General features: G+C 41.1%; 2 protein-coding genes across 3 annotated transcripts; one reads left to right on the top strand and one right to left on the bottom strand.

The window, feature by feature from the left end:
* Positions 1-490: 490 nt before the first annotated feature.
* LOC118775606 (forkhead box protein O6-like) lies at positions 491-7,756 on the bottom strand. The gene is made up of 3 exons (XM_036525601.1): positions 5,251-7,756; positions 1,482-2,950; positions 491-1,222 (listed from the first exon to the last, which is right to left on the bottom strand). Exons 1-2 carry the CDS (start codon positions 5,674-5,676, stop codon positions 1,511-1,513), a joined length of 1,866 nt encoding a protein of 621 aa, XP_036381494.1. The 5' UTR covers positions 5,677-7,756; the 3' UTR covers positions 491-1,222; positions 1,482-1,510.
* A 940-nt stretch (positions 7,757-8,696) lies between these two features.
* Positions 8,697-23,347, top strand: LOC118775276 (sorting nexin-12-like). Of its 2 annotated transcripts, XM_036525108.1 has the most exons (6): positions 8,698-8,976; positions 16,935-17,030; positions 18,212-18,336; positions 18,759-18,849; positions 19,367-19,377; positions 21,318-23,347. In XM_036525108.1, exons 1-5 carry the CDS (start codon positions 8,812-8,814, stop codon positions 19,370-19,372), a joined length of 483 nt encoding a protein of 160 aa, XP_036381001.1. In that variant the 5' UTR covers positions 8,698-8,811; the 3' UTR covers positions 19,373-19,377; positions 21,318-23,347. The 2 variants fall into 2 exon arrangements, with proteins under 2 accessions (XP_036381000.1, XP_036381001.1); XM_036525107.1 differs by lacking the exons at positions 19,367-19,377; positions 21,318-23,347 and having other exon boundaries at positions 8,697-8,976; positions 18,759-18,861.
* The last annotated feature ends 4,428 nt before the right edge of the window (positions 23,348-27,775 follow it).

Here is a 27,775-nt window from a genome sequence, read left to right on the forward strand (position 1 = left end):
GGCATTACTTTACATTGTCCTGTGAATGTTTTGGACCATGCATTCTGGGCCGTGTGGACCATTGGCACTCACACTAAAAATGGAGGCATATCCCAGGTAATAAGAACACTTAACCAACCAATTACCTTCTTGTTGATACTGGAGAAAAGAAAATTGTTCAAGAATGTCCCCATTATGAAATTCCTACAGTAATTTATTTACATTAGCTGTGCATTGTAATATAACTGTGCATAACAACTCATTCAAAGAAAAAATCCTCTCATAAAAAATCATCAAACAAAACTTATCTGAAAACAGGCAAAAGTTCTGTGCTGGGCAGCAGTCACAGATGCCACTAAATGCACATAAAACAGCTATACTATTATGTAAATGCAAAATATTTATCTACTTCTTTCTACCTCAGACAAAAAAACAAGTACCAATATCAAATAAGCAAATGTATATATGCATCTGAAATAACCATTTCATTAATGAAAGTATTCATGCCCCGGAAACACACTTTGGGGGAGTTTTGGGGACATGTGAACTTTAAAGACTTCACTCCCTACACCACCATTCCACATAATTATTTGAGACACCCTATTACGTCTCTGATAAATCCCACAAATTCACTGCCCTGCCTACTTCTGGACACCGAGGTATAAGAAGCAAGTTTGTCTCACTTTGTTGCACTGTGCTGAAAATGCTGTATGATCTAACCTTTAAATTTTAAGAGAGGCAGGGGTGCTGGGGTGAATCTACTCCCCTGCATGTACCATCCAACCTTCCACACAAAGACTGCATAAGAGAACAGAAGTGAGCAGGGGAGTCGTCCATTACCATGCCACTCCAATGAGGATTCTTATACATGTTTGTATATCATCCTCATTTTACACCCCTCTTCTTCCATATCTTTAATATCTTCCTATCCTTAATACTGTCCTAACATTGAGAAAAAAAATCATTCTAATTATTTAAAAGTCCATACAAATTCTCAGACATTATTTCTGAGGGGGTCTCCACTGTTAGAGGAGACTTCCATATAGTCCAGGCCCTCTCTCTTACCGGTTGGCACATCGCATGGCTGAGGTCTGGTCTTTGTCTTCCATATAAAAAAGTAAAATAATCTGCATTGGAAATACAATTACAAAATGGTGTAAGATTTGGTCAAATCCAAGTGTTGTGTCTTTACAATTCTGCCACTGTTGGGGTGAACTGTAAATCTGGGGTAGAAGGATTTCTCCTGTTAAAAAAAGAAATACAGAAAGCAGTATTAATGCTAACACAGGATATAAGTGTTTCATTTCTAATACTGGATGATGGAGGAAAAAGTTAAGGATGGATTACACAAGAGAAAAGAGCTGAAGCTGAAAAAAAAAAATCAATCTGTACTGTTAGTTTTATTTACATGTTGTTATTTCAGTGTTGTGGGGTGCATGCAGAACTACAAACTGTTATAGCACTCTCTACACTTCTGTCTAGCGAGAACTGTTCTGTTGTACCTGGGTTCAGTTGTGGAGGCAGTGGGTGTTTAGCTGGGCACCCTGTTATGGGAGAAGCTCTGCGTGGTAGGAGGGCCAGGGTAGCCCTGCCCAGCAGGCAGTATGGGGTCAAAGTTGAAGTCAATGCCCTCTCCATCCATGAGGTCACTGTTGATGATGTAGTCCACGTCACAATCCAGGTTCTCTGTGAACATCTCAATGTCCAGATCGGTAGGCAGCCTGTCCTGACTGGGCATGAAGCAACCTGGACCCCCAAATGGATCCATCCCATGTGGACCCACACTCCCACTCACGGAAGAGGCCCCTCCTCCAAAAAGCAGACCCCCACTGTGGGCGCCCGTACCCTGAGCAAGCTGGGTCTTTAGTGTTGTCATCTGGGGCAGATTTTGGGCCAAACCTGGTAGCAGCATACCCAGTTGGGACTGAGACTGCTGCTGTTGGCCAGTCATGGTCGTCATTGAGTTTGCATCAAGGTTCTTCCCCAGCAGAAACTGACTAGCCTTTCCCTGCCCCCCTGCCATGGGTACCCCAAGGCCTAGGAGCCCCGTCCCACCTTGGCTGGGCATCAGCGGGTCTACCTGGGTCATCATAACGTCGCAGGGTGGGGGTGAGTCCGAGGTAAGCAGCACCTCCAGGTTAGAGGGCACATGGGGCCTGAAGTGGGCCCCCTGGGAGCCCCGGACTGGCATGGGGTTAAAGAGTGAGTTGCCGAAGCTGGAGCTGGAGCTGGCGCACTGTGAGATGGAGGACTGTGTCCCACTTTGAGAGGAGGGCTGCGGCTGCTTTGCGGGCTGCAGCGCGGGGAAAGAGGGGAAGCTAGAGCCGCGGGGCAGCAGGGTGGCCGCGGAGGGCAAGGGGGTGGGGGGAGCTGGGGGCGCAGTGCTGGGACTCACCCCGCCCGTCATCAGCGTCAGCCCATCGATCAGGTCCAGCTCCTCCAGGAGCGTCTCGGTGAGGGTGGAGGGCACGCCACCTGCCGCGTAGCCTCCCAGCAGCCCGTCCTCTGGCAGCCCATCCTCGTCCTCCTGCCCCGGCACGATGGGCGACAGCCGGCCGCTCAGGGTGCTGGCGTTGGAGCTGGTGCGCGGCCGGAAGCTGGTCCATGCGTCCGGCTCCTCCAGGCTGCCACGGGACGATGGGCTGCTGCTGCTCACCCCCCATTTGGGGAACTGCTGCGAGGAGCCCGGGCTGGCGTCAGTGTCCGAGGGGCCCGCCGCCCCGACCTCCCCCGGCACAGTGCCACCCGACCCGCTTTGCCCCGGTGTTCCCGCCTGCTTCTTGGTCTGCTTGGCACGCATGCGGCTCTTCAGCAGCTTGCTGCTGTTGTCCATGGAGGCTGCTCTCCGGCGGGGCGCCTTGCCGCCTTTTCCCCCCTCAGGGTTCAGCATCCACCAGGAGCTCTTGCCGGTGGACTCATTATGCACTCGCAGGAACTTGTTATGCAGGGAAAGGTTGTGGCGGATTGAGTTCTGGAAAGAACAAAAGGCTGCACATCAGTATGTTTCACAGCATGGCTGAAAACAGAATTATTACCTTGTGCATTAACTCCGAAAAAGACAAACAGCAACACTATACAAATGACACACTCCATACAAAACATGTAACAGGACTGTCAAATACTCCCTTATTTCAAGAATCCAACTAGAGGCTGTTGGCAAACAGAAGATTTTCAAAACAAACTGATGATGACTTTGAACTACAAAGAGAAGAGAACACCTTGACAAAATATGAAAAATGTGGCAAGTTGTTGGAATGGTGATCAAAGATCTGACACTGTCTTTACAAGAGTAAATTAGGGGCTTCTGAGTAGCCTGGTTGTTCAAGATGTTCAGCAAGCTGAGGTCTATAGCCCAAGTTCAATCCCAGCATCTACAGGAAGCAAAGCATTGGGGATTCCTATTTTATTTTAAAAATGTACACACATCTAGAGAGAGCAACAGGGTATACCACAATGGGCAAGAGACAATGGGCCATGACCAAGACAAGAAACTGGACGTTCTTCAGTAAAACTGGTGTATCCTGAGGCAATCAGCTAAACCAAAATATGCTGCTCAATGCCACATGCAACCGACCATAAATGATTAAATAATAAGCATATGACCAACTAAGAATACTTATGACAAGAAATATAAAAGAGAAACTTTAACACTTTACTTTTCAACTGAGCCAGCTAGCTAAAGTTGCCATTTCCACACAAGTTACAGTTATATTTAGTTGAAGATGTATTTGACACATTCCACAGTGGGGGTGGGGAGGGGAGTCAACGCTGCATGCAATGCAATGCAATGCATTGCAGCCATCACAATCTTCAGGGAGCAGGAATCGTTGTACAAGGAGGCATATGGAAAAGGGGCACAGAAGAGAGACCACACTAACGTGGCAGGTGGAGAACTGCTTCCCCCACAGGTGTGTCCAGGGAAAAGGACTTACATAACATTCTGTGTATACACATGTGACTTGGACATTAGCATGTTTCACAATATTGTGTGTGTAAAGCAGTTTGAATGGTTTCTACCATTGCTGTGAATGAGCACTGAATGCAGAACGTATAATAATGACTGGTGTCCAAGGTCAAAAACACGCATACCATGCACACAAAGTAATCGCTCATGCTCTGAATTCTGAGTCATCAGAGCAGTCTTCCTGTGAAATGTGAGACCCATGCCTGACTGACCCTTCTAGAGAGATGGAGGGAGGGCAGTCCTTGTTTGCCCCCTTTTCCCACTATTCAAAGACCTGCAGACTACTCCTAGTCTATGCCGACCACAATACTATACTGCTACTGCACATAACAGTACAGCTGCAGGACTGAATGAAATTTAATAGAACAGATCTACTCTGCATTATTGCAGGTGTACATGTTCTACACTGCACAGGAAAAAGGCATCAACTACAATAATGACAAACAGTGAAAGAAATGGCAGGCACATTGTAAAAAGGTACTATGTAGCAATATTATGAAACATGTTTTCAAGAACGTTAATAACCCAGGAATCAACACATTGACTGCTTGGTATTTAACACTTCAACATAGGACAAATCTGGGGAATTCTGCCCTGAACTTGCTTGATACCCAAAGACAACTAGTCGCTTGTAGTCATGAGATCTGAGAGCAAATTGAGAAGATGACATTCAAGACTCTGTGATTACGACCACAACATTTGAGCATCTCAAAAACAAAATCATTTCATTGCAAACTACATTAATATAGTAGTGATTAAACATAGTAAAACTGTGCTGTTTTCTCAATGGAGCATTGCAATAACATAACTGTGTATATGTTTCAGTACTTTTCTCTGCTACATGGACTACAGCCCTTGCCATACTGACATCTACCATGAATGTGCTGATGGGCTTCTTTATAATACAAAACAAGAGTGTTACAAGGACCAAGATAGTATCAAGATATTTGCACTCATTTAATGCACTCGTTATTTCTACCAGCTAGGTAGTACTTTGTCTGGCAAGCCATTGAAACCTGGTCATGCAGCGCCTCTAATATTGTTGACTCCTTATGGTTTTTTAGCTTGTGTTGTGTTTTGCCTCACTTGTAAGTCACTTTGGATAAAAGCATCTGACAAATGAATAAATGTAAATGTACGACTTTCAAAGGCAGACAAAAACATACAAGAAATGAAATGAAGTGAAATAGGTGACACTCCATCACACCTACACCACCAATGTAGCACCAATTATTTTAGACCTGTAATACGATATGAATAAATGTAAGGTTTGGATTACACTTTTTTACGGCTATATGGATATTTACCTTCCATCCTGCTGAACTGTTGCTATCTCCTTTGTCCTTGAAGTACGGCACAGTTTTGACCATCCAGTCATATATCTGTGCCAAGGTAAGGCGCTTTTCGGGCGAGTTCTCGATAGCCTGGCAGATCAAATCGGCGTAGGATTGATTTCCCCAAGCGTTGCGCCTGGCGGACCCCTTTCGCTGCGTGGCTCCGCCCGCTCCGGCTCCGGCTCCCTCCGAAACGCTGGCTCTCTCGGGTTCGGCGATGTGTTGTGAAAGTTCTTGCTTGTCCTCTTCTGCAGGCGGAGTCCCGGCCGCCGACTTCACGCCGTCCTCCCCCTCCTGTTTGACAGCGGAGATGTCGGGCCTCGGCAGCGGCCACGTGCATGACCTCGGTCGGCTCTGAGGCTCGAAGTCTGGGTCAATGTGGGGTACTTCTTCCTCCATGGCTTGTTTTGGTTGTAAGGCAGCGAGTTTGTTACTTCACAATGCAAGATTCGACTATCTTGTACACAAGTGCGGATAACTAAATATTTAAGGCTAAACTGATGATAAAAATGTAAAAAAAAAAAGGAAAAAAAATGTTTCAAAACCTAGACCGATATCACAGCTATAAATAGCAGGACTTCAAAGTACAGGCCTACGAGGGTACTATTGTTTATGCAAAACCCAAAGTTTTAGTTAGGCACGCTTCAACACGTGCACGTTAATTGGCCTGGATAAATGATTTGGTCTGCATATCTGAAGAAATCACATTTATTGAAATATCTGATATATCTGAAATTCATGTCAATGAATTGCGGTATGCCGACAAAACGCGTTATCCCATAAGCACCATAGTAACGCGGAACTGCCTAATAGGACAAAGTCGCCATACACAAATAAAGCGTCACTTAATCCTTCGACGGGAGATTAAATTGACAAAATAATCGCCTTAATAGTAAAGCCTCTCTATTCAAACGGCCACCGCACAAGAGGAGGCTGAAGTGGGTTTGCTTTGTTATACACAAAAAGAACAAAGGAAAATCGAAGAGGAATGCTCAAGAAAACATCTGGATTGACACTGGCATGCATGCGACACTTAAAGAAAAAAGAATATTAAAAATCTTAACTTTAGCAAAGTATTTTAGTGACAATACTATAAGAGGTTCAAACTCAGATTAAAACACTTGTTTTGTTGGCGTATGACCTTGGTTTCTGGATAAGAAAATACAAAATGTAGCCTAAACGTAGTTTGCGTGTTTTTAGCGAGACTTCAGCCACTACATGAAGTTCTGATTCGCTCTTATAAAAAATATTTTTCAAACTGGTCAGTATGAGAGTGAGTACAGATTACCAAACAGTTATATCATTTGAAAACGGAACGAATTAACGGAACGAAACATGCCGTTTCTTGGTAGATGTTGCCAAAATTTATGGATATGGATTTTAACAACAATAATGTCAACGTTATAAAGCATCAACGTCGGCAAATAACTGGCATCACCCCGTAGGAACAAGGTCCTATCTAACAAGCAGCACGCAGAAGAAACAGCACTTTAATTTAAAATGAAACATGACACTTCAGCATGTTTTCAAGTTAATGTTCTGTAACTCTGAGGCAGCTAATACTTCAAATAATGAGTAATTATCCGTCTGTATATGCTGCAGAAACTCAGACGTCACTGTCTAGCTTTCCCTCGCTGGCAAATCGACCCTCTTCATCATATCCCCTGTCGTGCAGTGTCGAATAAATTGCATGTCAAACTGGCATGTAGAGTAAACGTAAAGTTTTCACCAGTTACACAAAGGTATTTAAGTTAACATCTGCTAGCTATCATTTCATGCATCTGTTATCTAGAGTTCATGAGACCACAGAACACAAAGCAGCTATCCAGAAAGCTAGCTAATTAGAGAACAGCAATAACAGTTATGAAATTAGCTATAAAATGAAATATTGTATCGTCATTTTAAAAATGAACATTCGGAGTACGAATTCTATGTGATAGCTTGTTTGTTCTGATCTCCTGCATCCGCGAGGAAAAACCACAAAAATCCAGCATAATACAGTACGTGTTTTTCAGTTTCAGGTCTGCACGCTCTTCCACTCTACGAGCAAGCGCGTGCCCCACTCTACCATGTTTCTCAAGACACAGCAAAACACGAAACTCGACCTGACACCAGACAAGTAAGTCCCTCTTCGAAACTCTGCCTTTGCGCCTTTTCCCTGTTGTTTCCAAAACCCGTCCCTTGGATCGGCTCTTCGGGCAAACAGGCCCCTCTGATCACCGATTCACTCACTCACTCCACCTCCTCTCACTAAATGTTCAACGGGAACTCTTCAAACTGCAAAATGACAACTGGCTAGCGGACTAGCTACTACAGTTATTTCGGATGTAGCCAGCTAGCTTGCGAGCTATATTTCAAGTCGTTAAATTGGCTCGAAGGCAAAAACCTAACACCGCCAAAACTTCAATCGTAAGAGAACTTGCACTTATTATCAGCCTCGGTGTAATTAAATGCACAGTCCTTCTATCCGCGTGCTCCGTTCCCAATTCTTTTTTTGTTTTGTTGTGACTCGACTGCAGAGGACCCTTCAGACGTGTTTACCACAACGGGACGACATGTTATGCGCCTGCGTGTAAGGTGGGCTGCTGGGAAACGGAGTCAGAAAAAGCTGGCTAGCAATTTCTGACTTAGGTGCAGCAAAAGGCCAGCTAATTTATGAAATTATAGACAATGTAAAACATCATACGAAAATGTGCCCCAGGGTCAGGACTATTAACAGGGGAGTCTTTGTTTCAGATAATAATCCTACATAGACTCCTAGGCCTAGCATTGCTAGAAAGAAACTATGAAACTTAATGTAATATGTGAAATTTATGTAATATGTGAAACTGTTTGCCAAATTGATGTCATGATGCTCACTAGCTAGTTAACTACTAGCATTACCCACTTAGCAAGTAAGCAAAGCTGTACAAAATGAACTTTTTACTAAGAAGCAACCAAGCTAGATCTTACAAAAAAAACCCTTAATACATTGAGAATATCATTACCTTAAGTCACTAAAGTGCTAGCTGTGTGGTCAGAAACAAACTATAAACTGTACATCAAACATTATCTGAAACATTTTATGTCAAAAAAGAAGACAATAAGACACAGGTTTTCCTCACAGACTGCTGCTCAGCAATTCTGGTAGCTGGCCATCTGTATAAATGGCTACAATTTATCTCAAAATGAAAAAGAGTGAAAAAGGCTTGAAAATAAAGGGCCAAGTTACACCACAGAATTAAGGTGAACATCGGGTAGCATTGCTTTGTCATAGTGCTTGTTTAGTTCCCGTGAGTCGACATGGGCCAATGCCCTGCCAACATGTAACTTGGCGGAGGACATACCTGCCACCCCACTGCAATTTTTTCATTGGTTAGTCTTTCAAACTGTTGACTAGTGAGCATATCATCTCGAGCCATTGGCCAGAGACCGGGGTTTTCGTGATTTCTCTATTTCCATTGGCTGTGCTGATTGCACAATGGGCAGCCGTAGTCTTTCTAACTACTGTCGAGTTTCGTCTGTGGACCTAAGGAGGTTAGCTCGAAGCCGAAAATGTCTGAGCCCACTGTGGCAGATACTCGTCGGTTAAACTCCAAACCTCAGGACCTTACGGATGCATACGGCCCCCCGAGTAACTTTCTTGAAATTGACGTGTATGACCCACAGACAGTCGGTGTAGGCCGGAACCGTTTCACCACCTATGAAGTGCGGATGCGGGTAAGTGGATCTCCATAACTTAATAGCCTGAAGGCAAACTAGCTAACGAGGAAGCCAAGGAAATCAAGGTCGAAGCTTTGGTCCGGCCCGATTATGACTGCGGACAAGAGCAGAGCGCGGAAGAACTGTACGGTGTTTTTGTGGAAACGACTAATTTTTAAGGTGGTATCTTATTAGCTACCCTACCGGCTAATTTAGCAAATGTTAGCCAACTGGAAGGGTGGAAGCCAGCAATATATCTTGACGAAGCCGGCTGGCCAGCTTGTTAGTTGTAATACCGACTTAAATGAATTTTCCTTGATTAGTCTAACGTTATAAACATCCCTGTACGATTACAATTTGACAAAGTCCCACATTACCATTACTGATTCGAACGAGGGCGGAAATGTGAGCGACAGACTAAGGCGCTGGCTTGTGGCTAGCTGACGTTAGCCATACTGAGCCCTGAGTGTTTCTAGAAAAGCTAGCTAGCTAGTCAATTTTAAGTAGTCAGAATTTGGCTAATATTTACATTGTAGAATTAATTAACCTTCACTCCCTAGCTAGGTTAGTAACTTAAAGCCATTCCTGTTCCTTAGTGTGTGGTATCCGTCCCTGTTTTACTGGTAGCGTGTAACTTGTACAGCATTGCTCGTTAGCTATCCAGAGTCTTGTGAAACTGTAAGCTAGCCAACCTAGCAGTCTTGGTTAACGTTAACAGCTAATTATAAGGCAGGAGTCAGCAGTTTGCTAGCTGTCCATCTAACTGGCTAAGCAGGTCCACCTTGTGACAGTATTAGAACGGCGATTCATCTGTCATCCCTAAGGCAGATTCAGTTGTGACACCAGTGCTTGCAGCGTAAAAATGTAGCCAACTAGCAAGGTTCTTGTAGCACCGCTGCAGCCAGTTGTCTTTGGCACATAGATGGCTAACTAAAGATAATGTGCTTTGTTGGAAATACGCTTTTTTAATGTGAAAACGAGGCTTGAAACGCATGGCTGCATCGAACAGATTCCCTCCTGCTGTATGGCTGCATTTGGATCCAAATGTGTTTGTAAAATTGCTGTTAGTAATTAGGCAAATTATGTGGTAAATTGTCAAAGCCAGTGCAATTTACAGCAATGTATATAGGTGATGTAGATGATGGGTATTAAATAAGTGGTAAATAAAGTGCGTAGGTGTGAACATTGACGCCAACGTTCTTGCCTGGTAACACACTCACTTGTATTCAGTCGTGTTGTTAAGCTGTGAAAGAATGGCAATACATTCAAATGTCAAATGAAGTGGAATTGTAATGACTTAAAAATTTCACTGAGTTTATTTTTCTAATCTGCACTAGCATATAAAAAGTAGTGTTAAGCGAAAAAATACACAAGTTGTTCACATCTGAAGCATGTGAAATTAAGAAGTAAACAGGAGGATGTGAGTGTCACACTTAGTGAGAGAAAGTAGTGTGTTCATTTTGTGATTAAATTTCACCATTGTCAGCGGGTCCACACTTGTGTGGACCAAAATCTGTTTATAAAACTACTCAGTGCTGTTGGTAATTAGGTAACTCGTGGTAAATTATCAAAGCCAGAGCAACAGACATCTTACAGCAGTGTACATATGTGATGTTAATGATAGGTGCTTGTATCTTTATTATGGAATCTCTCTATTGCTTGACCCATGTTGTTTGGCCCAGTACAGCCTGTTGTGGTAATGATAAGCCTCAGTGTAAGGGGCTTCTGTTCTGATGTTAGTTAGTTAACTGCATGGTTAGCTGGTCTTAGATTAAAGTTGGAACAGCATATCACATTTACATTTACATTTATTCATTTGGCAGACGCTTTTATCCAAAGCAACTTACAAGTGAGGTAGAGTACAACACAAGCAAAAAACCATAGTCAACAATATTAGAAGCAACGCATGACCAGTTTAATGGTTGGCCAGGCAAGGTGCAGGTATCAGCATATCAGAACATTTTGTGACTGATGACAAAATGTGGTTTTCGATGGGTTCCTTCTCATGTGTAGTCCCTCACATTCGTTTGTACTCATCACAGTGTATACAGTGGAATTGCAGTGTTAATTGTTCCGTGGTTCTACAGCCATGACCTCCATGAAGAGACCAGATTGAGTGTAACTTTAGCAGTGTTTAAGAACATGTGGGCATCTTACTAATGCAGCTGTAAGTTATTGTAGTTTTTGCTGACTGCTACACAGACTGTGGGGAAATACAAAAAACAGTGGAGGCTTTTTGTTATTAAATAAAATAATATAAATCATGCATGATCCTTCAGGATTGTTAGGAATGTTTCCTTGACTTTGCCAATCTTGCTTCAGTCATGATTATTACATCAGTGTCAAGTGATTTCAACTGTCAAAATAAGGTTGACAAACAAACATTCACATTTACATGAGGATTGCTTTGAGAAGGTTATGTCAACATCAAAGTAGGCTCACAGCAGTTAAAGACATTTTGACTCTGGTGCTATAAGAAATCATAAAACTACCATAAAACAAAAAATATTTCCACTGACAGCAGGGATATTTGCATTGCTATGGGCAGGGATTATTTTAAAGGTGAGGCAGTTTTGATACTGTCATCCACACAGTTTTTCCTTTATCAGTGTGAGAAAATTTAGGGGGGGAAAGCCTCACACATATGCCTACAGTTGACCCAGGCAGTTATGCAAAATAGCTGTTCAATGGTCCTGTTTAAAAATATAACTGAAAATGCAGATTTTGCAATGACCTGTGTTAGGAAAATGTAGACTTCCTAAGGCCAGTGTGATGGCCAGATTTAAGGTATTCCAGCAGCACCATTTCAGAGCAAAATGGCGTTCATTAAGGCAGGCCATAGTGTCAACAAAGCTCTTGTCTCAAACTAGTGTGGACACGTTTCTGTTCCTGAACAAAAATATCATTGCATAAGCTTGCCTATGGTCTAGTATATTATTAGGCTGTTGATTTGCCTACATTCATATTGTAAGTTTTGACTGACAGTGATATTTAGTTGCAGGTCCTCGTCATTAGAGGCCAGGATTTTTCAGCCTGTTTTTTTTTTTTTTTTTTTTGCGCATGTATTGAAGACCTCCTGCCCCCAAGAGATCACCTCATTTTCTAGACACTTTTGAAACACTTACTCCATTGATGTGTCACGGTCATTTCAATTATTCATTTAATAGCCACAAATTAAGTACATAGACATGAACATTGATGCCAGTGGTCATGCCTGGTAACACACCCACATGTTGGATTCTGTTTTGTTTAGGAATGAAACAATGGCAATGAATTCAAATGTTCACAAAGAACATGTGTACAGAATAGTTTTCTTTGTCTTAAGAAGTAGAAGTGTAATGACATTAAAATTTCACTCAGCTTATTATCTGCACTAGCATATTAAAAGTAGTGTTATGCAAAAAACAAAAATACACAAGTTTACATTTGGAGCATATGAAATTAAAAAGAAAAAAAGGAATATGTAAGTGACACATATACACCTTAGTGAGAGGAAGTCCAGTGTGTCCATTGTGTGATTATATTTTATCATTTCATCATGTTTTTAAATTTATTTATATCTTTCATAGATTGGAAATGTTTGTAAATTTGTCCAAACGAACACCCATTCCCTCCGCATTGACAGTACAGTAACAATTGACATGTATTGTTTAGCCCTTCATGTTAGACTGGGAATGAGTATCACTGGATTAGGTAAATCAGATTTTTTGGATTTGCTTCCCCCCTTTTCTCCCAGCTTGGAATGCCCAGTTGTGTCCTAGATGATGCCCCTGTTGCTGAAACCCTTATGGTCAATGCAGGAGGGTGCTGACACACATGTCTTCTCTGACACATGTGATGTCACCCACTGTTTCTTTACACACTGCAGCTACCATACTACGTTTGCACAGATTTTGGAGGACACTTCATACACAGCTTTAGGGGTCGCAGAGAACTGAAGAGAGAATTGAAGGTGTCACAGCAGACATATAACTGAATTAACCTCCCCTGTATTTTAATGGAGCCAATTTGTTCCATCACTATGGACACCCAGTCATTGTCGGCTTATTGCCACAGCTGGGATTGTCATAGTGCTCAACCATGTGCCTTTTACCGGTTGAGACACTTGGGAATCCAAAAAAATCACCTTTACCATGTACCTCAGCTGTTTCTTCAAACCTTGAGCTCTGTCACGACAACTGTGTTGACTGTAATGTCCCTCTCCATATCTACATGAAACTTGATATGCAGTATTTTGAATTGTACTCCACAGCAGAGTACCAAGCGCCTCATCATATGTGCTGTTTTATTTGTTGGGAACAAACTTTGTGTGATTGTATCGCTGATATTCTGTGTAGTATATGTTTCTGTCTGGGCAATGTTTAAAATCTCCTTTGCCAACAACCATGACTACTTTGGGGAAAATGTTGCCATCCTTAAACAGTATAAATGAAAGCCTGGATTATGCAACTTGTATTGTCTGACACACAAGTAGTCATGCTTTTAAATGATCTCAAAAAGCATTTAAACATTTCATGATGTCATCTGCCAATGAGGAGTAATTCATAGTCATTCTGGCTGATCTCTCTGCATCCAAATCCACTTAATTGATTGAATGTCCTACAGAACACCTGCTTTATTAAGGGGAATAATCACTCAGACAGATCTCTCATATCATTAATGACACTGTTTTAGACTTTGTTTCCCTGTTTTGATAGAGGATTCCCACTAACCCACTTCAGTCTCAGACATGTTTGGTGTTTTTGTTATTTTAAATGTCAGTCTATTATATTTTGTTTGTAGTTTAATGATATAGTACAAGTTGTGCAAAGTATCCATTTCCCAGTCCTTACTCATGACTGTGGAATTTTTTGTTTTGTGCCAATGAACTCATAATTAGCTGATAATTGTATAATTACTTATTTGCATGTGCTGATTGTGCCAAGATTAGAGACTGAAGTGTCTGCAGGGATGCCTGGAGGATAGTGATTGAAATGCAATTTGAAAGCTCCACAGGTCACATGAGGGAAAACTCCAGGCTCCAGGTTTCATATTTGGTATCCAACTGGCCCCACATATGAATTGGTAACAGTGTACTATTGACAATGACCATTTAAAACTCCCACATATGGAAGACAGCATGCCTATCCATTCTTCCAACATGAGGGAATCCAGAAGTCTGTATACATTGAAAAATGATAAATATTAATTATGAATAAATATTTACATGCAGTGTAAACTTATACAAATTAATACAAGGAAAATGATTACATTCAACAATTTGGGAGTCATGGCATCTGTGTACTGAATAGTGTCGAAATAGTGTGTTGACCGGAAAGTAAGGCAGGTTTTTCCGCCAAAGAGTTTGTTTGGATAGACAAACGTGTCATGAAATTGAAATCTCGAAATCTCGAAATCAAATTAGGTGATGCCAGTTACTAGAGTAGTGATATTCAAAGCTTGTTATTGTATTACAAACTAGATTGTTTACTCCTTATATGGTGAGTAAGAAAATCATTTAACGATAATTGCAAACTAAGGTAAAGGTAAAGCACCCATTAATTAATAACGTTAATTCTGATGAGATCATAGCTTCTTAGTAAAATATAATGCAGATTTAAATTCTACACGAAGTGCTATCACCAACCAGATGTTACAAAACTGAAAAATAAGAGTGATAAGCTGTCTAGCATGGCTGGTCATACCGTGGAATGAATTCTGTGTTCTGAGATACAATCATCATTTTGGCAAGGCAAAATTTCTCAGATGCTAAAAGTAGTAGCCAAGCATAATGTAAGTGTGACTTATACTGACTTGCTTTGGAATGACTCATGACAATGAGTATAAAATGGCAAAAGAGGACACAACTTCAGCAGTCAGATATTTTCAGGATCTGAAATATTCTTTGTCAGCTTTCACTTCTGCACAACAGTAACTCATCAGTGTAACCTAACAAACTGATACAAATACATATATGTACATGTACATGTACACATACATGTATGTATGTAAGTAATCATTGTTGCATTACTTTTAAAATGAATGAATCAGCAGTTGACTCTGTCATTCTGTCTTCCTCTGAACATAGGGCAAAACGTATTGCAATCACAGTTGCCCATTGTAGGGAGAATACTGTTGTGCCACTGCGCCAGGGCCAACTCTTTTAAAGGTTATATAGTGAACGCCCTGAGTAGCCAGTACAAGCTCAGCCTGCCTTACAACTGCGTGTAATTGGTGTCAGCTCAGTGTGAATCACTTGCAGGTGTATCTACAGTGAAGGTGCCCTCACTCATCCCATAATACTCACACTACCATGTATCTGAAAAGATGAAAAAACTTTTCCTCTTTTTTTTCTATGGCAACAGTATAAAAATGGCTATCTTTGCAAATGGGTTACTGAGCATAACAGGTGTTTGCTGGGTTAACGATAGCAGGTGTTGATAGAAAATGCTGGATTAAAAATATTTCATAGAGGACATTTATGTAAGCACAGATGCATTCCAAGATTATGCAAAGCTAGTGTAGAGTTGAACATGGAATCAAAATTTATTTTACTTTACATTTTAGTGTCTCGGCATTCAAAATGAACAGCTGTTATCACTGTGCAGTCTCTGTCATTGCATCACAAGCTATTTAACATTATGTATGACCGTGCAACGCAAGCTCTTTTACCTTGGGAAGATGTAGCTAGCTTTGACAAATAGCTGGGGAGTAGTTAGCTACCCTTCACCGTGTCTCACATCACATATTTTGATAGAAGAAATGAAGAGAAAATAGGCGCTGGAATATACAGGCTATGGGTAATTCGGATAACTGTTAAGTTATAGCACATAACTGATGATGTTATATAACTACATTGTCACTAGTTGCATGTACCATGACTGAAAACTTGAAAAACACAGCTTTTCAAAGAACAATTCCATCACATTGCAAAAAACAAAATCACATAATGTTAATTTTATATGATAGTCCTAATTCTTAGCAGAGCTGAGGAAGAGCCACATGGTGATTACTTTTACCTTCACACCTAAAGCTCTCTGCTGGTTCATAACACATTGTTCTGCAGGAAATGTGCAAGTGTGAATAGAGCAATGGACATCTGAACTTGACTCTCACTTTACATATTAACAAACATTTCCATATGTGTTTATGGGCCCTTCGAACCTTAGTACCTTTTGTTGGCGTTTCAGCCCAACACACCTCTAAGAAAGTAGATATGTAATGAATTTGTCGAATTTATTCTCTTCTAATGAAATAGATGAAATTGCATTTTTTTTCAGGATTTGATCCTTGGGAATGAATGATTTGTGACAGGCAGGAGTAGTGAAGAAGGAAAAATGGATTGTAAGGAGCACCTCTTAATTGGAAAAATGTTGTTTGTCTTTGGTGAATTCTATTGGCACGCTCACCTGTCGACATGGTTCAGTGTGAATTATACCTCTACAAAACTTACTTGACCAGTGACGGTGCATTTGTGATAGCTGTGACTGGTGCACTGTGCTTCCACTCCAGAATCACGCATCCCCCCGCTCAGCTGTCTGCCTTGCATATAGTTAGATCCTTGTGTATTCAGGCTGCAAATTTGTTGTGTTGCCATTTTGTTTTTACTAGGAAGAATGAATCATTTTGATCAATTTAGTCTTTGAAATGCACACCATTCTGGAAAAAAAGCACGATGCTGCTCTTTTCATATCTTTGTTCAGAATGCACAAGGATATTATTAACTCTTGGGCACAGCTGATATATTTTCAGTGCCCTTTGTTAACTTTTTTTTCTGTGACAATGGAGCTGCCTATATTTGATAGTACTATATTACTGTCAGCTTTTAAAGTGAAATTACTCAGTAACCAGACTTTTGTTAGCCTCAGCAGGGGGTTTCCATGTACCAAATTCTATTAAAGCTGCCTGTTTCTGAGCCTTTGTAATTGAGTGCAAAGGACTGCAGGAATGTTCCTCTTGAATAAAATGAGTTTTTCTTTTTTTTTTTCCATTTGCAGACAAACCTTCCAATCTTTAAGCTGAAAGAGTCTTGTGTGCGAAGACGATACAGTGATTTTGAGTGGTTAAAAAATGAGTTGGAGCGAGACAGCAAGGTAAGTGGGTTTTGAAATGGTCCTTAAATTTAACAAGTGAGGAATTTCTATCATGAAAACATTCTGTAAACATGAAAATGTTTAAAATGAGTACGTCACATGTTGGTACACACATTCCTTTTATATAAAAAAAGAGCCATCACTAAATTATAGAATGTGTATCTTTAAAAATAACCTATGCCAATGAACATTTATTAAGGTTTTCTCTTAGTTCTTTCTGCCTCAGCAGTAGCTAGCTATAGGCTTAGTGTTACTGTCATTCAAGCATCAGTATGTCCTCACTGATGGAGAAGAAACCTTAAGCATAAATATGACTATCATTTTTCACAGAATGCCAAATTGAATTTTTGTGGCTTTAGTAGATTGTTACCAGTGGGGTGTCTGAACATTCGCTAATTAGTCAAACCTGTTTGTCTTCCTATCATGGATTAGTAAGGTACTAGCCAGGTGGATGGCCCCTAGCTACGATAAAATGGAAAGATCATGTTTTGCTGTTTGAATTCAGTATGTGAACACAATGTTTGGTATTTATACAATCTCTTGGTGACAGTAATATTTTTAAAACAGCTCAGAGGATTTATTAAACATAAACCTCCTGCACAAGTGAACATGCATAGCTATATTCCAGACTTTTTTTTGTCTCTCCTGTGTTGTATGATACCCTAGACGGATCAAGTGCCAAGATAGCTGGTGTTCGGGGGGAGCGCTCGGTTCAGTGATCTTGAAAAGCACTGCCTGTAAATGATGCTGTGCACAAAAGGTGGTCAGCTTCTAGGATGTGAAAGAATGAAAGGTCTGAGAGCTGGTATAATACAAATGCCTCAAATGCACAAATGATGGTGGCAGCCTTTCTGCTAGACTTGGACAGTTGTTAATTCAAGTCCTCCTTTCAGCATATGGTGGTTGGGGATTTGTTCGTGGAAGCCGTATTTATACATGGTGAGGAATGTGGGTTGCAATATATTTGTATTTAAACATTATTTGAAAAGTTGTGTATGTCATGTTTATATAATTTAGGTGTATTTATGTAAATCAGAGTTAGGGTTTAGGCCTATATAATGGGAGAGTTTGGCATTTGTTTATTCAAGCACTGCTTGTTTGGAAGTTCTGTAACTGATTAAACACCCTCTTAGCATTTTGCTTTTCACTCAAAGGATGACAGAATGACTTATCTGCCATAGATCGTAGTGCCCCCTCTGCCTGGCAAAGCCTTGAAGAGACAGCTGCCCTTCCGGGGAGATGAGGGTATCTTTGAGGAGTCCTTCATCGAGGAGCGGCGGGTCGGCCTGGAACAGTTCATAAACAGGTACATCTACCTCACCTCTCCACCTGTGCCTACCTACTACTGGTCTGCAGTGCACAGTGGGAAGACAGGGTTAGAATTGGTCAGATTTACAAATCTGGAAACTCAAAGCTCAAGGCTTTACTCTGATGTCAATAAAAAAATATATACGGTGACCTGTTCAATATTTGCCCTAGCTTTACATTGGCATCATTCAGGAGGCCTGGGACAGTTAAGCTGCCTCTTGTGCCAGTGCAAGATGTGCTAAATTGCATATCATTTAGCACACCTATAGTTATATACAGTGTGTACATTGTGCGAATTATGGATACCATTTCGATAGTTGCCTGCAGCTATTCACAAAGTGTTGAAGTAGTAGTTGTTGTTGACGATGACGATGATGATGATGGCTGCCTACTATTGAGTTGTATGGCTTCTTTCTCCAGAATTGCTGGCCATCCCTTGGCCCAGAATGAGCGTTGCCTACACATGTTCCTGCAGGAGGAGAGCATCGATCGGAATTACATCCCCGGAAAAGTACGCCAGTAGGAGGAGGGGCAGTGTTGGCTAAGGGGAAGGGGATGGGACGAGAGATGAAGTACATTTTGCATGCGTTCTTCCATCTGACCCTATCAGTGCCCACTGCAGAATTTACATTAATTAAAATTTATTTTTACACTAAGAAGTGTGTGTGTGCACATAAAGATATATAAATGATATATATATATATACGCACACACAGAGAATATATAGAGTGTGACTCAGCTTTCATTTCAAGACCTTACATTTGAGGTTTTCTGGTCAGGAGTGTGCTGACTCACTCTACATATTAATGCATACTTTTCACTGGCATAAACACAAACACACAGAAAGAAAGTCTTTTGTAAATAAAGTGTAAAATGAAAGCATAGAGTGGGGGGGGCTGCATTTGAGTGTTTAAGGACTGCATTACATAAGTTTTGAGCACACAGTGAGACATGGCACGCTGGAAAAGTGCCTGTTTTTGTATCGTTGGTTGCTTTTTCTCATCTTACACTTTTCCTCCTTTTTTTAGGTGTGAATAAAGTAAGTTTGGCAATGTTTTCTTTTATTTGATTAATATCATGATTATTTGTGAAAGCTTTGGCAACCATATTTTTTGCATGCACAGTAAATCTTAATGTAAGGAACATGAAATATGTATGTCAATCAGATTCATGGACAAATTATGTTTTAATCTTTGCTTTGCATCTAAACCAATTCTGTCTGTTCCTGCTAATGGCTCCCTCCCCTGTTCATTCATGTGGTGACTGCATGATGCAACTGCACGTTTGGTGAGGCCTGCAGTTTGGTGTCAGTTCTGAGCAATGGCTGCACCCATTGCCCCAGAACACTCATGCAGATATTTGAAATGATGCTGAACAGCTCCCGTGTAAGTAGGGTGTGGATAGCAGAGCAAACCACTGCACACCCCTTCTTGAGGCTATTTTTTTCCCATTCACATAAACTGTTTTGTCAGTGTTACTTTATAACTAGCCGTAAAATTGACACAAAACTTCTCAATCTGTAATGGTCAGTCTGTAAATTGATTTATGATATGATATCTGTGATGTACTTGCATCCACAATCAAGAAGCATGTCCCAATAGGCAGTATGATTTCCAGAGCAAAGCTTCTTCCTATTGTGAGCATGTTAGTAGCTCGGAGGATCAGAAAAAACTCCATAGCGAGTAACATTTTAGGTATTAAAAGTTAGCAAAAACAGCTTTACTTATGGGAAAGAAAAGATCTCTGATCACTCTGACTCATGACTAATAATACTTTTTCTGCACATATGAATGTATTTATGTCACAGACTGGCTTGAAACAAAGCAGGTTGAGACAAAGCTCATGCAGAGTTGAACTGTTTTATGATGGTGATGACTGCAAAAGACTTAAGCAATCTGCACTGGGCTACGTGAATGGTAATAGAATGGATGCTGGTGTACCATGCCCTCATAAAAAACAAACAACAAAAACAGTAAATTACTGGCAACACAGTTCCTAATAAAGTACTGATATTTATTCCTCTGCATGGTAATTCCACAGTATAGTACTGTAATTGCAACACTGATGCAGTATTTTACTGTAATTCTTACAGGGATCAAACCATTACTGCACATAATAACTCATGTTTACATTAAAATTTAATTTCACATTCACAGTATTGCTGTGTAATTCTGCAGTACTATAAACATTTTGTAATTTCTACAGTAATATGTATGCAGGCAGTTTCTGCTTTCATCATCTGATTTATGGCAATCCACGTTTGACATTTTTAAATTTTTAAAAAAAACCATTAACTGTTTCATAAAATGAAATCTGGACCTACGACATTCAAGCCTAAAGAACAAAGAAACAGCAAACCCAGCTCTGACGTGATAGTTATATGAAAAATAATAACAAAAAACAGTGGAAGCCACAGTCACGAAACATATACTGTATGTTTAATATGTGATCAAATCCAGACTCAAAATTTACAGATGTTAAATAGCCTACACTATTAGTTAAATAGCAGCAGCTTGTCATAAGTGGTTTCACTTAAGTTCATAAACTGTTGCCAACCAAATATTAATAAAATCTCCCCAAAATACAGCATCATTTATAATAACAGCTAGGAATTACAGAAGTATTTAAAAATACTGCATAGTTTTCAATAACATCCCACAATACTACATGTTGTACAGTACTTCATGTACAAAACACATTCAGTGCTTTACTGTGTGAAATAATTTACTGCATGAACTATGCCCATTTGAAACTGTAAGGTAGGAATCCATCCCACTTGCTTCTCATTGTCTTTCAGGGTTACTGAGTTCCATCTATGACGTACGTGATCATCATTGTAGCATAAACAAACCAACCAAAAACCAGATCTGAGGACATTACTGGCACAGTAGAGAGCCTCAAGGGACTAACCAATAAGAGATTTCTAGTAATGAAACGAAAGTGTGAATTACATGTGATTTAATTTCATTTTCCATTTAGCCTCAGTGATGCAGATGTGGTGCACAACCCAGAACTTGGCCATCACAATAAAGCCCAAACTACCCCCCGTCCCCACAGGTGACCCCCACCAACCTGACCCAGCTGACTCCACCTCTGTATCTCCATGTAAATAAGGTGTATATTTATACATATATAAACAGGGATGTTGCCATAAAGCTCTAATAATGTGTCAGCAGACCTGCAGTCAGGATGGGATGAGAGCAACATTGACTGACATCTACAGGGGGAAATGTGCATTTTTTCCAGAATCTTCACAAAAAAAACTTGAGCTTTCATAAACCTGATTATTTCATACCTGCTCTTCTGTCATGACATTGTGGCTGGCACATTCAGCCTTTATTTCCACACCCCTTCATCTATACTCCCACTGACCAAACTACCCCGCGGGTGTTGCTGTCGCACTCTTTTACTCTCCTGCAGACAGGATCCATTTCTGCACTGGACTTGAAGAGTCCCTCCATCTCTTCTCCCTCTATTCTGTGCTTCTCTCTGAATTTACCCTGCTCAAGGACCATCTCTTTGACTAATTTTGGCCACACATACATGTGTTTGTGACTCAGAGCAGTATGCATGGGCTTTCAAATTATATCAGTTCATTTGAACCATGGAAGAAATAAAGATGTGATACATTACACTTTAAGCATGACCACATGCCCATCGTTAGCTCTTTGTTTTCTGTGCATTTCACCCAGCATTGTATTCCCTGGCGCTGGTAGGGCGCAATGGAAGAGCATGAGGATTGAAATGGCTATGTTTCCATTGGAGTGCTGAAGCATAATTAACCGAAACAGTGCACGGTTTAAGCCCCATTGATTATTTCAATGTAATCCTTAAATTGATAATGATATAATTTAGGTACAGGTTTGAACTTAAACCCCTAAAACTGATTGTTCTAATCCTGATGTTAATACTACAGTTTCACTGTGATGTCATGGCCTAGCGGAAATGCAGAAACTGAAATTACTGAATGTGAATGCCTTGTAAATTGGATCAAACAGCAGTCCAGAGCTGCTGCTTAAGTTTGTTAAGGCTGTGTGATTCACGTAATTAGAAAATTAAATTCTACCTCGAAGAACTGGACACAGATGAGTCTCAATTTATCTCATAAGGTTAGCTTTACCCCCTCGGACATCTCTCTCCCAGTGAAAATGTCGGCTGTCACATTTGTGCCATGGAAACACACCCAGCACTTTCTCCCTCTTTTCGACCATTAGACCAGTGGTTCTTAAACCATGAGGCAAGACCCAAATGGTCCCAGTTTGTACTGGGTGATGAAAAGATCAGTCGGGGGGTCAATTAGAAATTGGTTTTGACCTAATAATCCTTCACTGCTCAACAGCAATCTATATTGGTGCTTTAAGTATATTTTGCCTCTCAGCATGATCGATCTCATTGACAATCTGATTTACAATCTATACACAATATTGTACAATTAACTTTGCCAGTAAACAAAATTATTTGCTTTTCATTGGTAGATAACCATTTGCTTTAGCATTTCAGAAAATTATTAAACTGTTACAAGTATTTTCTTGTAGATATTTAATCTGTTTAAATGAAAGTGTATCATTTTCTATCCCACATATTGCACTTATCTTAATAGGCTGTGCTGGGTTTTTTATTGGGTCTCTGAGACAAAAGGTTTAAGAATCACTGCATTAGACTGATATTCTAGGGCATTGCCATCCTTTACAAATGTAGCACTATTAAGAATGTAAGAAAAATATGATACACCAATGACATGGACCATGTCTTCCTGTTCTGTACATCCCTGTTATGAATTTACTCTTAACAAGCAGACTGAATGTTTTATAATCACCTTGATTTTATTGTATTATTTTATATTATCCTTATAACTTAGCAACTTTCCATATATGTAACTGCTGTCAAGTTTCATCTGTGTTTTGTTTTAATGGTGTTGTTTCAGATCTTCTGTCAGGAATGTCATGTTGGATAATCATGTTCATATTAAACCACTGTGAAAACAAAGGACTTGTCATTGTCTACTACAAAAATACCTGCACTACATATACTGTATGATTCATCCATGGTACCATATAAGAAACTCCAAAAGATTCCACATTCATCATTACAGTTGATCTACTATCTTGAGATTTTCTAAGGATTTTCCTTTGTGTTAGTACCTGCAAATTAATTACTGCTACTGGCACATGGGCTACTGTTTCTGTCAAAAAAATGTATGTTTAATGGCACAATGATGGTCAATTGGTTGTCATTCAGAAGATCTGGACTCAGCAAGGTGATCCATGCTTTTTCCAGTAGTGCCAATAAGATTATCTTTCTCATGATTTGCAGCCAATGTGCATAATGTCTTCATGGTATCGAGACCACTGAGAGAACCAGTGTAATGTCTGAAACATGACCAAACATTTCCATACAATCGGTTTCAATAAAAGCAGTGAAACACTGATAAGTTGAACAGTATTTATTATTACCTGTCATGACTAATCCTAAATTTTACTAGTTGTGAAATAAGTCATTTCTGATATGTGTTTCCATATGCAAGTTGGCCTTTAACAGGAAAAGCATTTTGTTCCATGAGGATAATAACGTCTTGCATATCCCAAGAACTGGAACGGCAGGTGTGCCGTACCTATACTACCCCATGAGTTAATCCTTTTGAGTTAATCCTAATTGGGGCATCCTCCAGAATAAACCACAATGTTCATGACATCTTACCCTTACAACAATTTACCTCTGTATGATCTAAACTAATGTGTAACATACAAAATTTAGATAATCCTTCATTTGGCCATACACTATATGGCTAAAAACAACATTCTGAAATTTCTTCTGTTTCTTTTCCATCTTAATTTTCCTACTGTAGTACATTATCACAAACCCCAATATTTATGTAGATAAACCTGTCCTGTCTGGATGCTGTAAATTTAACTATACTCAACCTACTGCTACATGTGTTCATTGTAGACTTTTTCAAGTTTTCTGCTTCCTCAATTATACAATAGCTGTTTTATTCAGTGTGTGCTTGGCTTGTATTTAACAAATCCAAGTGCATATTTAATACATAAGGTGATTTAAAATACACTTCAGTGTAAAAAGCCACGCTGCGCACATGCACAAACCACTAGTCAGCATATACAGTACACCTTTGCAAAATAGAAATAATTTACGCATGCAGCAGTACCTTAATCTGCCACAGGTTTTATGGTGGGCGGTGAGACCGGGTATCAGCATGTGTCCTATTCACCCAACTGTGCATGCTTCATTTAAATCAGTGTACATATACATTTATACATTTGCCTTCTCCTTTCATCTGCATGTACTCACTGTAACACAACACATTTCAGTCCCTATGTCTGTGTGCGTGTATAATCCTCTGCCTTGTTTTATATCACTACGACACCAACTTAAAATGAAAATATTTGCTTCATGTTGTGTTGCTTGCACATACGCCAGACATTTAGGATTATTAAATGACTCATATCTGTGAACACGTGTGTTTGTACGCTTAAACCACTTCTGTTAAAAATTGTGGAGGGAGGTATGCCATCCAAAAGGTTATGGGCTTTACAAATGACGGCACTGTCCCACAATGTGCTGCAAACAATTTGGTTAGTTATCATGGTACCTTCCGGCGGTACCTCAATATAAATGGTTACTGATAAACCCTAAACCCGAAATACCTAATACCTAAATACTAAACACAGCTGCAGTGTGGCATGCAAAACCAAGTCGTGAACCGTCTTATTTTCACCTTCTCGCAGAACCGTATTACCCCTGCTTTAAAAAAAATCCATGCTCGATGACATTTACGTCATTGCGATGGATTACGATTGGTCTGATGCTTCGTGCGTCCTACAACAAGGGAATAATACGCTTGCGGATTGGTTATATTTCAACTTCCTTAACTATGTATTCTTGTCTTTAATTCGCTGTCAGCAACATCTCCTTGTCGATAGGTTGGTGTGTTTCCCACACCAGCCGATGAGAAAGAGAGGGCTACTTTTGAAACTGACTGGCCGATAGTTGAGGTTCCTGACTTATGGCTGTACCACTCCTATAACTACTGTTTTTAGTTGTACTGGGAGTGGACGTTTCATAGTCAGTTCTTACTTAACTTACTTACTTAACCCTTGTCAACAAGTAATTTCTCTGTGCTACAAGTGACCGACAGCTACATTATGGGCGACATACAGGCTGTAAGTTTGCAAGCTAATGCTAACTAACGTTTGATGTTGTAAACATGGATAACGTTACGCCGAGTGTGTTCGCCTCTAAAATGGGTTCCTATCTTGCCAACGTTGATAGTCCACCTAGCCAGCACTTGCTGCATAACCCTGTATGTGTGTTGGGCTACCTATAAGTATAATACGATCGTAGAAAATTAGCCAATAGCTAACATAAATTATACATTTAGCTGGATGTCTTGGGAAAGTGGTGAGCTACATGGCTTACTTTGCTCGCAAGGCATGTTTTAGCCGACTGGCTAAGTTGGTGCAAGCCTGACAGCGCGGTTTTCGTTGTATTTTGCCGATAGGCAAATATGGCTACAAGGCAAGTTAGATTGCTCCTGAAAGTGTTTGATCCAGCTAGCTATCGAGTAACCTGTAACAGTGCAGAATGTTGGCGAAAGTGTCAAAACAAAACAAACTGTCTACTGACTACCTGCAGTCGGTTTGCATTCAGAGTTGGGTTTTATTTTGTGTACGCGCTGAAGAGAGAAAATGTATTAACTTGTCATCATACTTCCCCTTACAGGTTACAGACAAGGAAAACCTCCAGGATAATGGCCAGAGGGCTAATGCTGACATAGAGAAGGTGGAGGAAGAGTCCCCCAGCAGAGATTTCTCTTCTCAAAACAAGTTCAGTAAAGGTTCACTTTCTAGTCCTTGTATAGCAGGTGCAGCAACTGCACTTCTCAGCCCTAACATAACTTTAGATCTGCCGGCTTGTGCTTGGGGGAACCCTAAGAGCCCTTTCTTTCCACCTCTTCATGGGGACTGGGCAGCAGAAGCAAGGGAAACATGCAGGGCAGGTTTGTCCCTCTCCTTGGATGACCGTGGCAGCCACGCCTCTGCCCACAGGCACAAGCAGAAGGGGAATAAGAATGGGCAGTGTCTGACGCCGGTACTAGAGGTGTCCCCCCTCAGGGAGGGAGGGACAGAGAAAGAGGATGGTGAAAAGGAAGGTGGTGCAAGGATGTACTCGCAATATCGTCACTTCTTTGCCCAGGAGTGTAAGAATATTGTTCAGAACATCCGCAGGCAATCCTGCCAGACGTTTCCAGGGGAGGGAACGCGCGCCAGAGGTGGCGTGGGGCCTGTGGACATCACGAGCATTGAGGAGGAGACGCTCGCTTACTGGAACAGCGTCAACTATAGCATGGAGCTGTCTTGCTTGCAAGCGAGTTTGCTCCCCTCCCATCCGGAGAATGTGAAGGAAGAGAAGATAATGGCAGAGGTTGAGGGTGGGGAGCACAGCGAGTTACCTGGAGGCTCCAATATCAGTGTTGGCTCGAGCACTAAGGACAGCCATGGTTCTCTGCCTATGGATAAGACACAGTTAATTGATACTGGCAGCAGCAGCAATAACTCAGGATCTGTCCTGGAAGGCACTTATAACCTGCCTGATCTAGATGGGAGTGGAAAAGGACAGGGTTTGCTGGGGACTGAGGAAATCAAAGTGATGGTGAGGGAATTTTGTGGAATGGACATGAATCCAAAAGAGAAGCCCTCAATCCAGACAAATTCCAATGGCACCTATGACCTGACCGACAATGCTGGCCAGGCAGGGCTCAATGTGACTGTCGAGCTTACAGAACAGAGTCTAGTTAGACCCAGAACAGAAGCTGGCTTGAAAGGGGAAGAGACTGCAAGGAATGACACCTATGAGCTGCAGCCAGTCCTGCGAGATGAGCATGTGGGGGCCAGCCAGGAAGATGGCGAGAAGGATATGGGAAGGTCGGTCACGGATTCCCCCGGGAACGGGGGACTCTCTGAAAGCGTGTGCAGTCACAGTATGAATGCAGGGGCCAGCATGTTGAGTTTGGATGACACCCTGGACACTAGGCCTAACCTGATCACCTCCACCCCTTTGACTGTGCCTAAGGTCCAGAATTTTTCCAAACAACCTGATGCCGCTTATGTCCATTTGCAAAAAAAGCTCTTGGAAGCCCCCGACCTTACTGTGTGCTGTGAAGTGGACGAGGTGAACGTGACTGGTGATGTTGTCAGAAGCGCTACGCCCCACGTCGGCGATCCTCCTCCTGTCATCCCCGAGGGGCCCACTGGATCGCCCCCCAAACCTGCGCCAGCACTTGAGCAAGGCACCAGTTCTCGTCCCTCAGTTGTCACACACAGGAAATCTCTCTTACCTCCTTCAGCCAACGCTACAAACAGAAAGTCTCAGTTACCCCCTCCAAGACCCTCCTCATCTAACCTGAGTGCCCCTGTAAGTAT

This window comes from Megalops cyprinoides, chromosome 3 (assembly GCF_013368585.1).
Source record: "Megalops cyprinoides isolate fMegCyp1 chromosome 3, fMegCyp1.pri, whole genome shotgun sequence".
Classification (NCBI taxonomy): Eukaryota; Metazoa; Chordata; class Actinopteri; order Elopiformes; family Megalopidae; genus Megalops; species Megalops cyprinoides.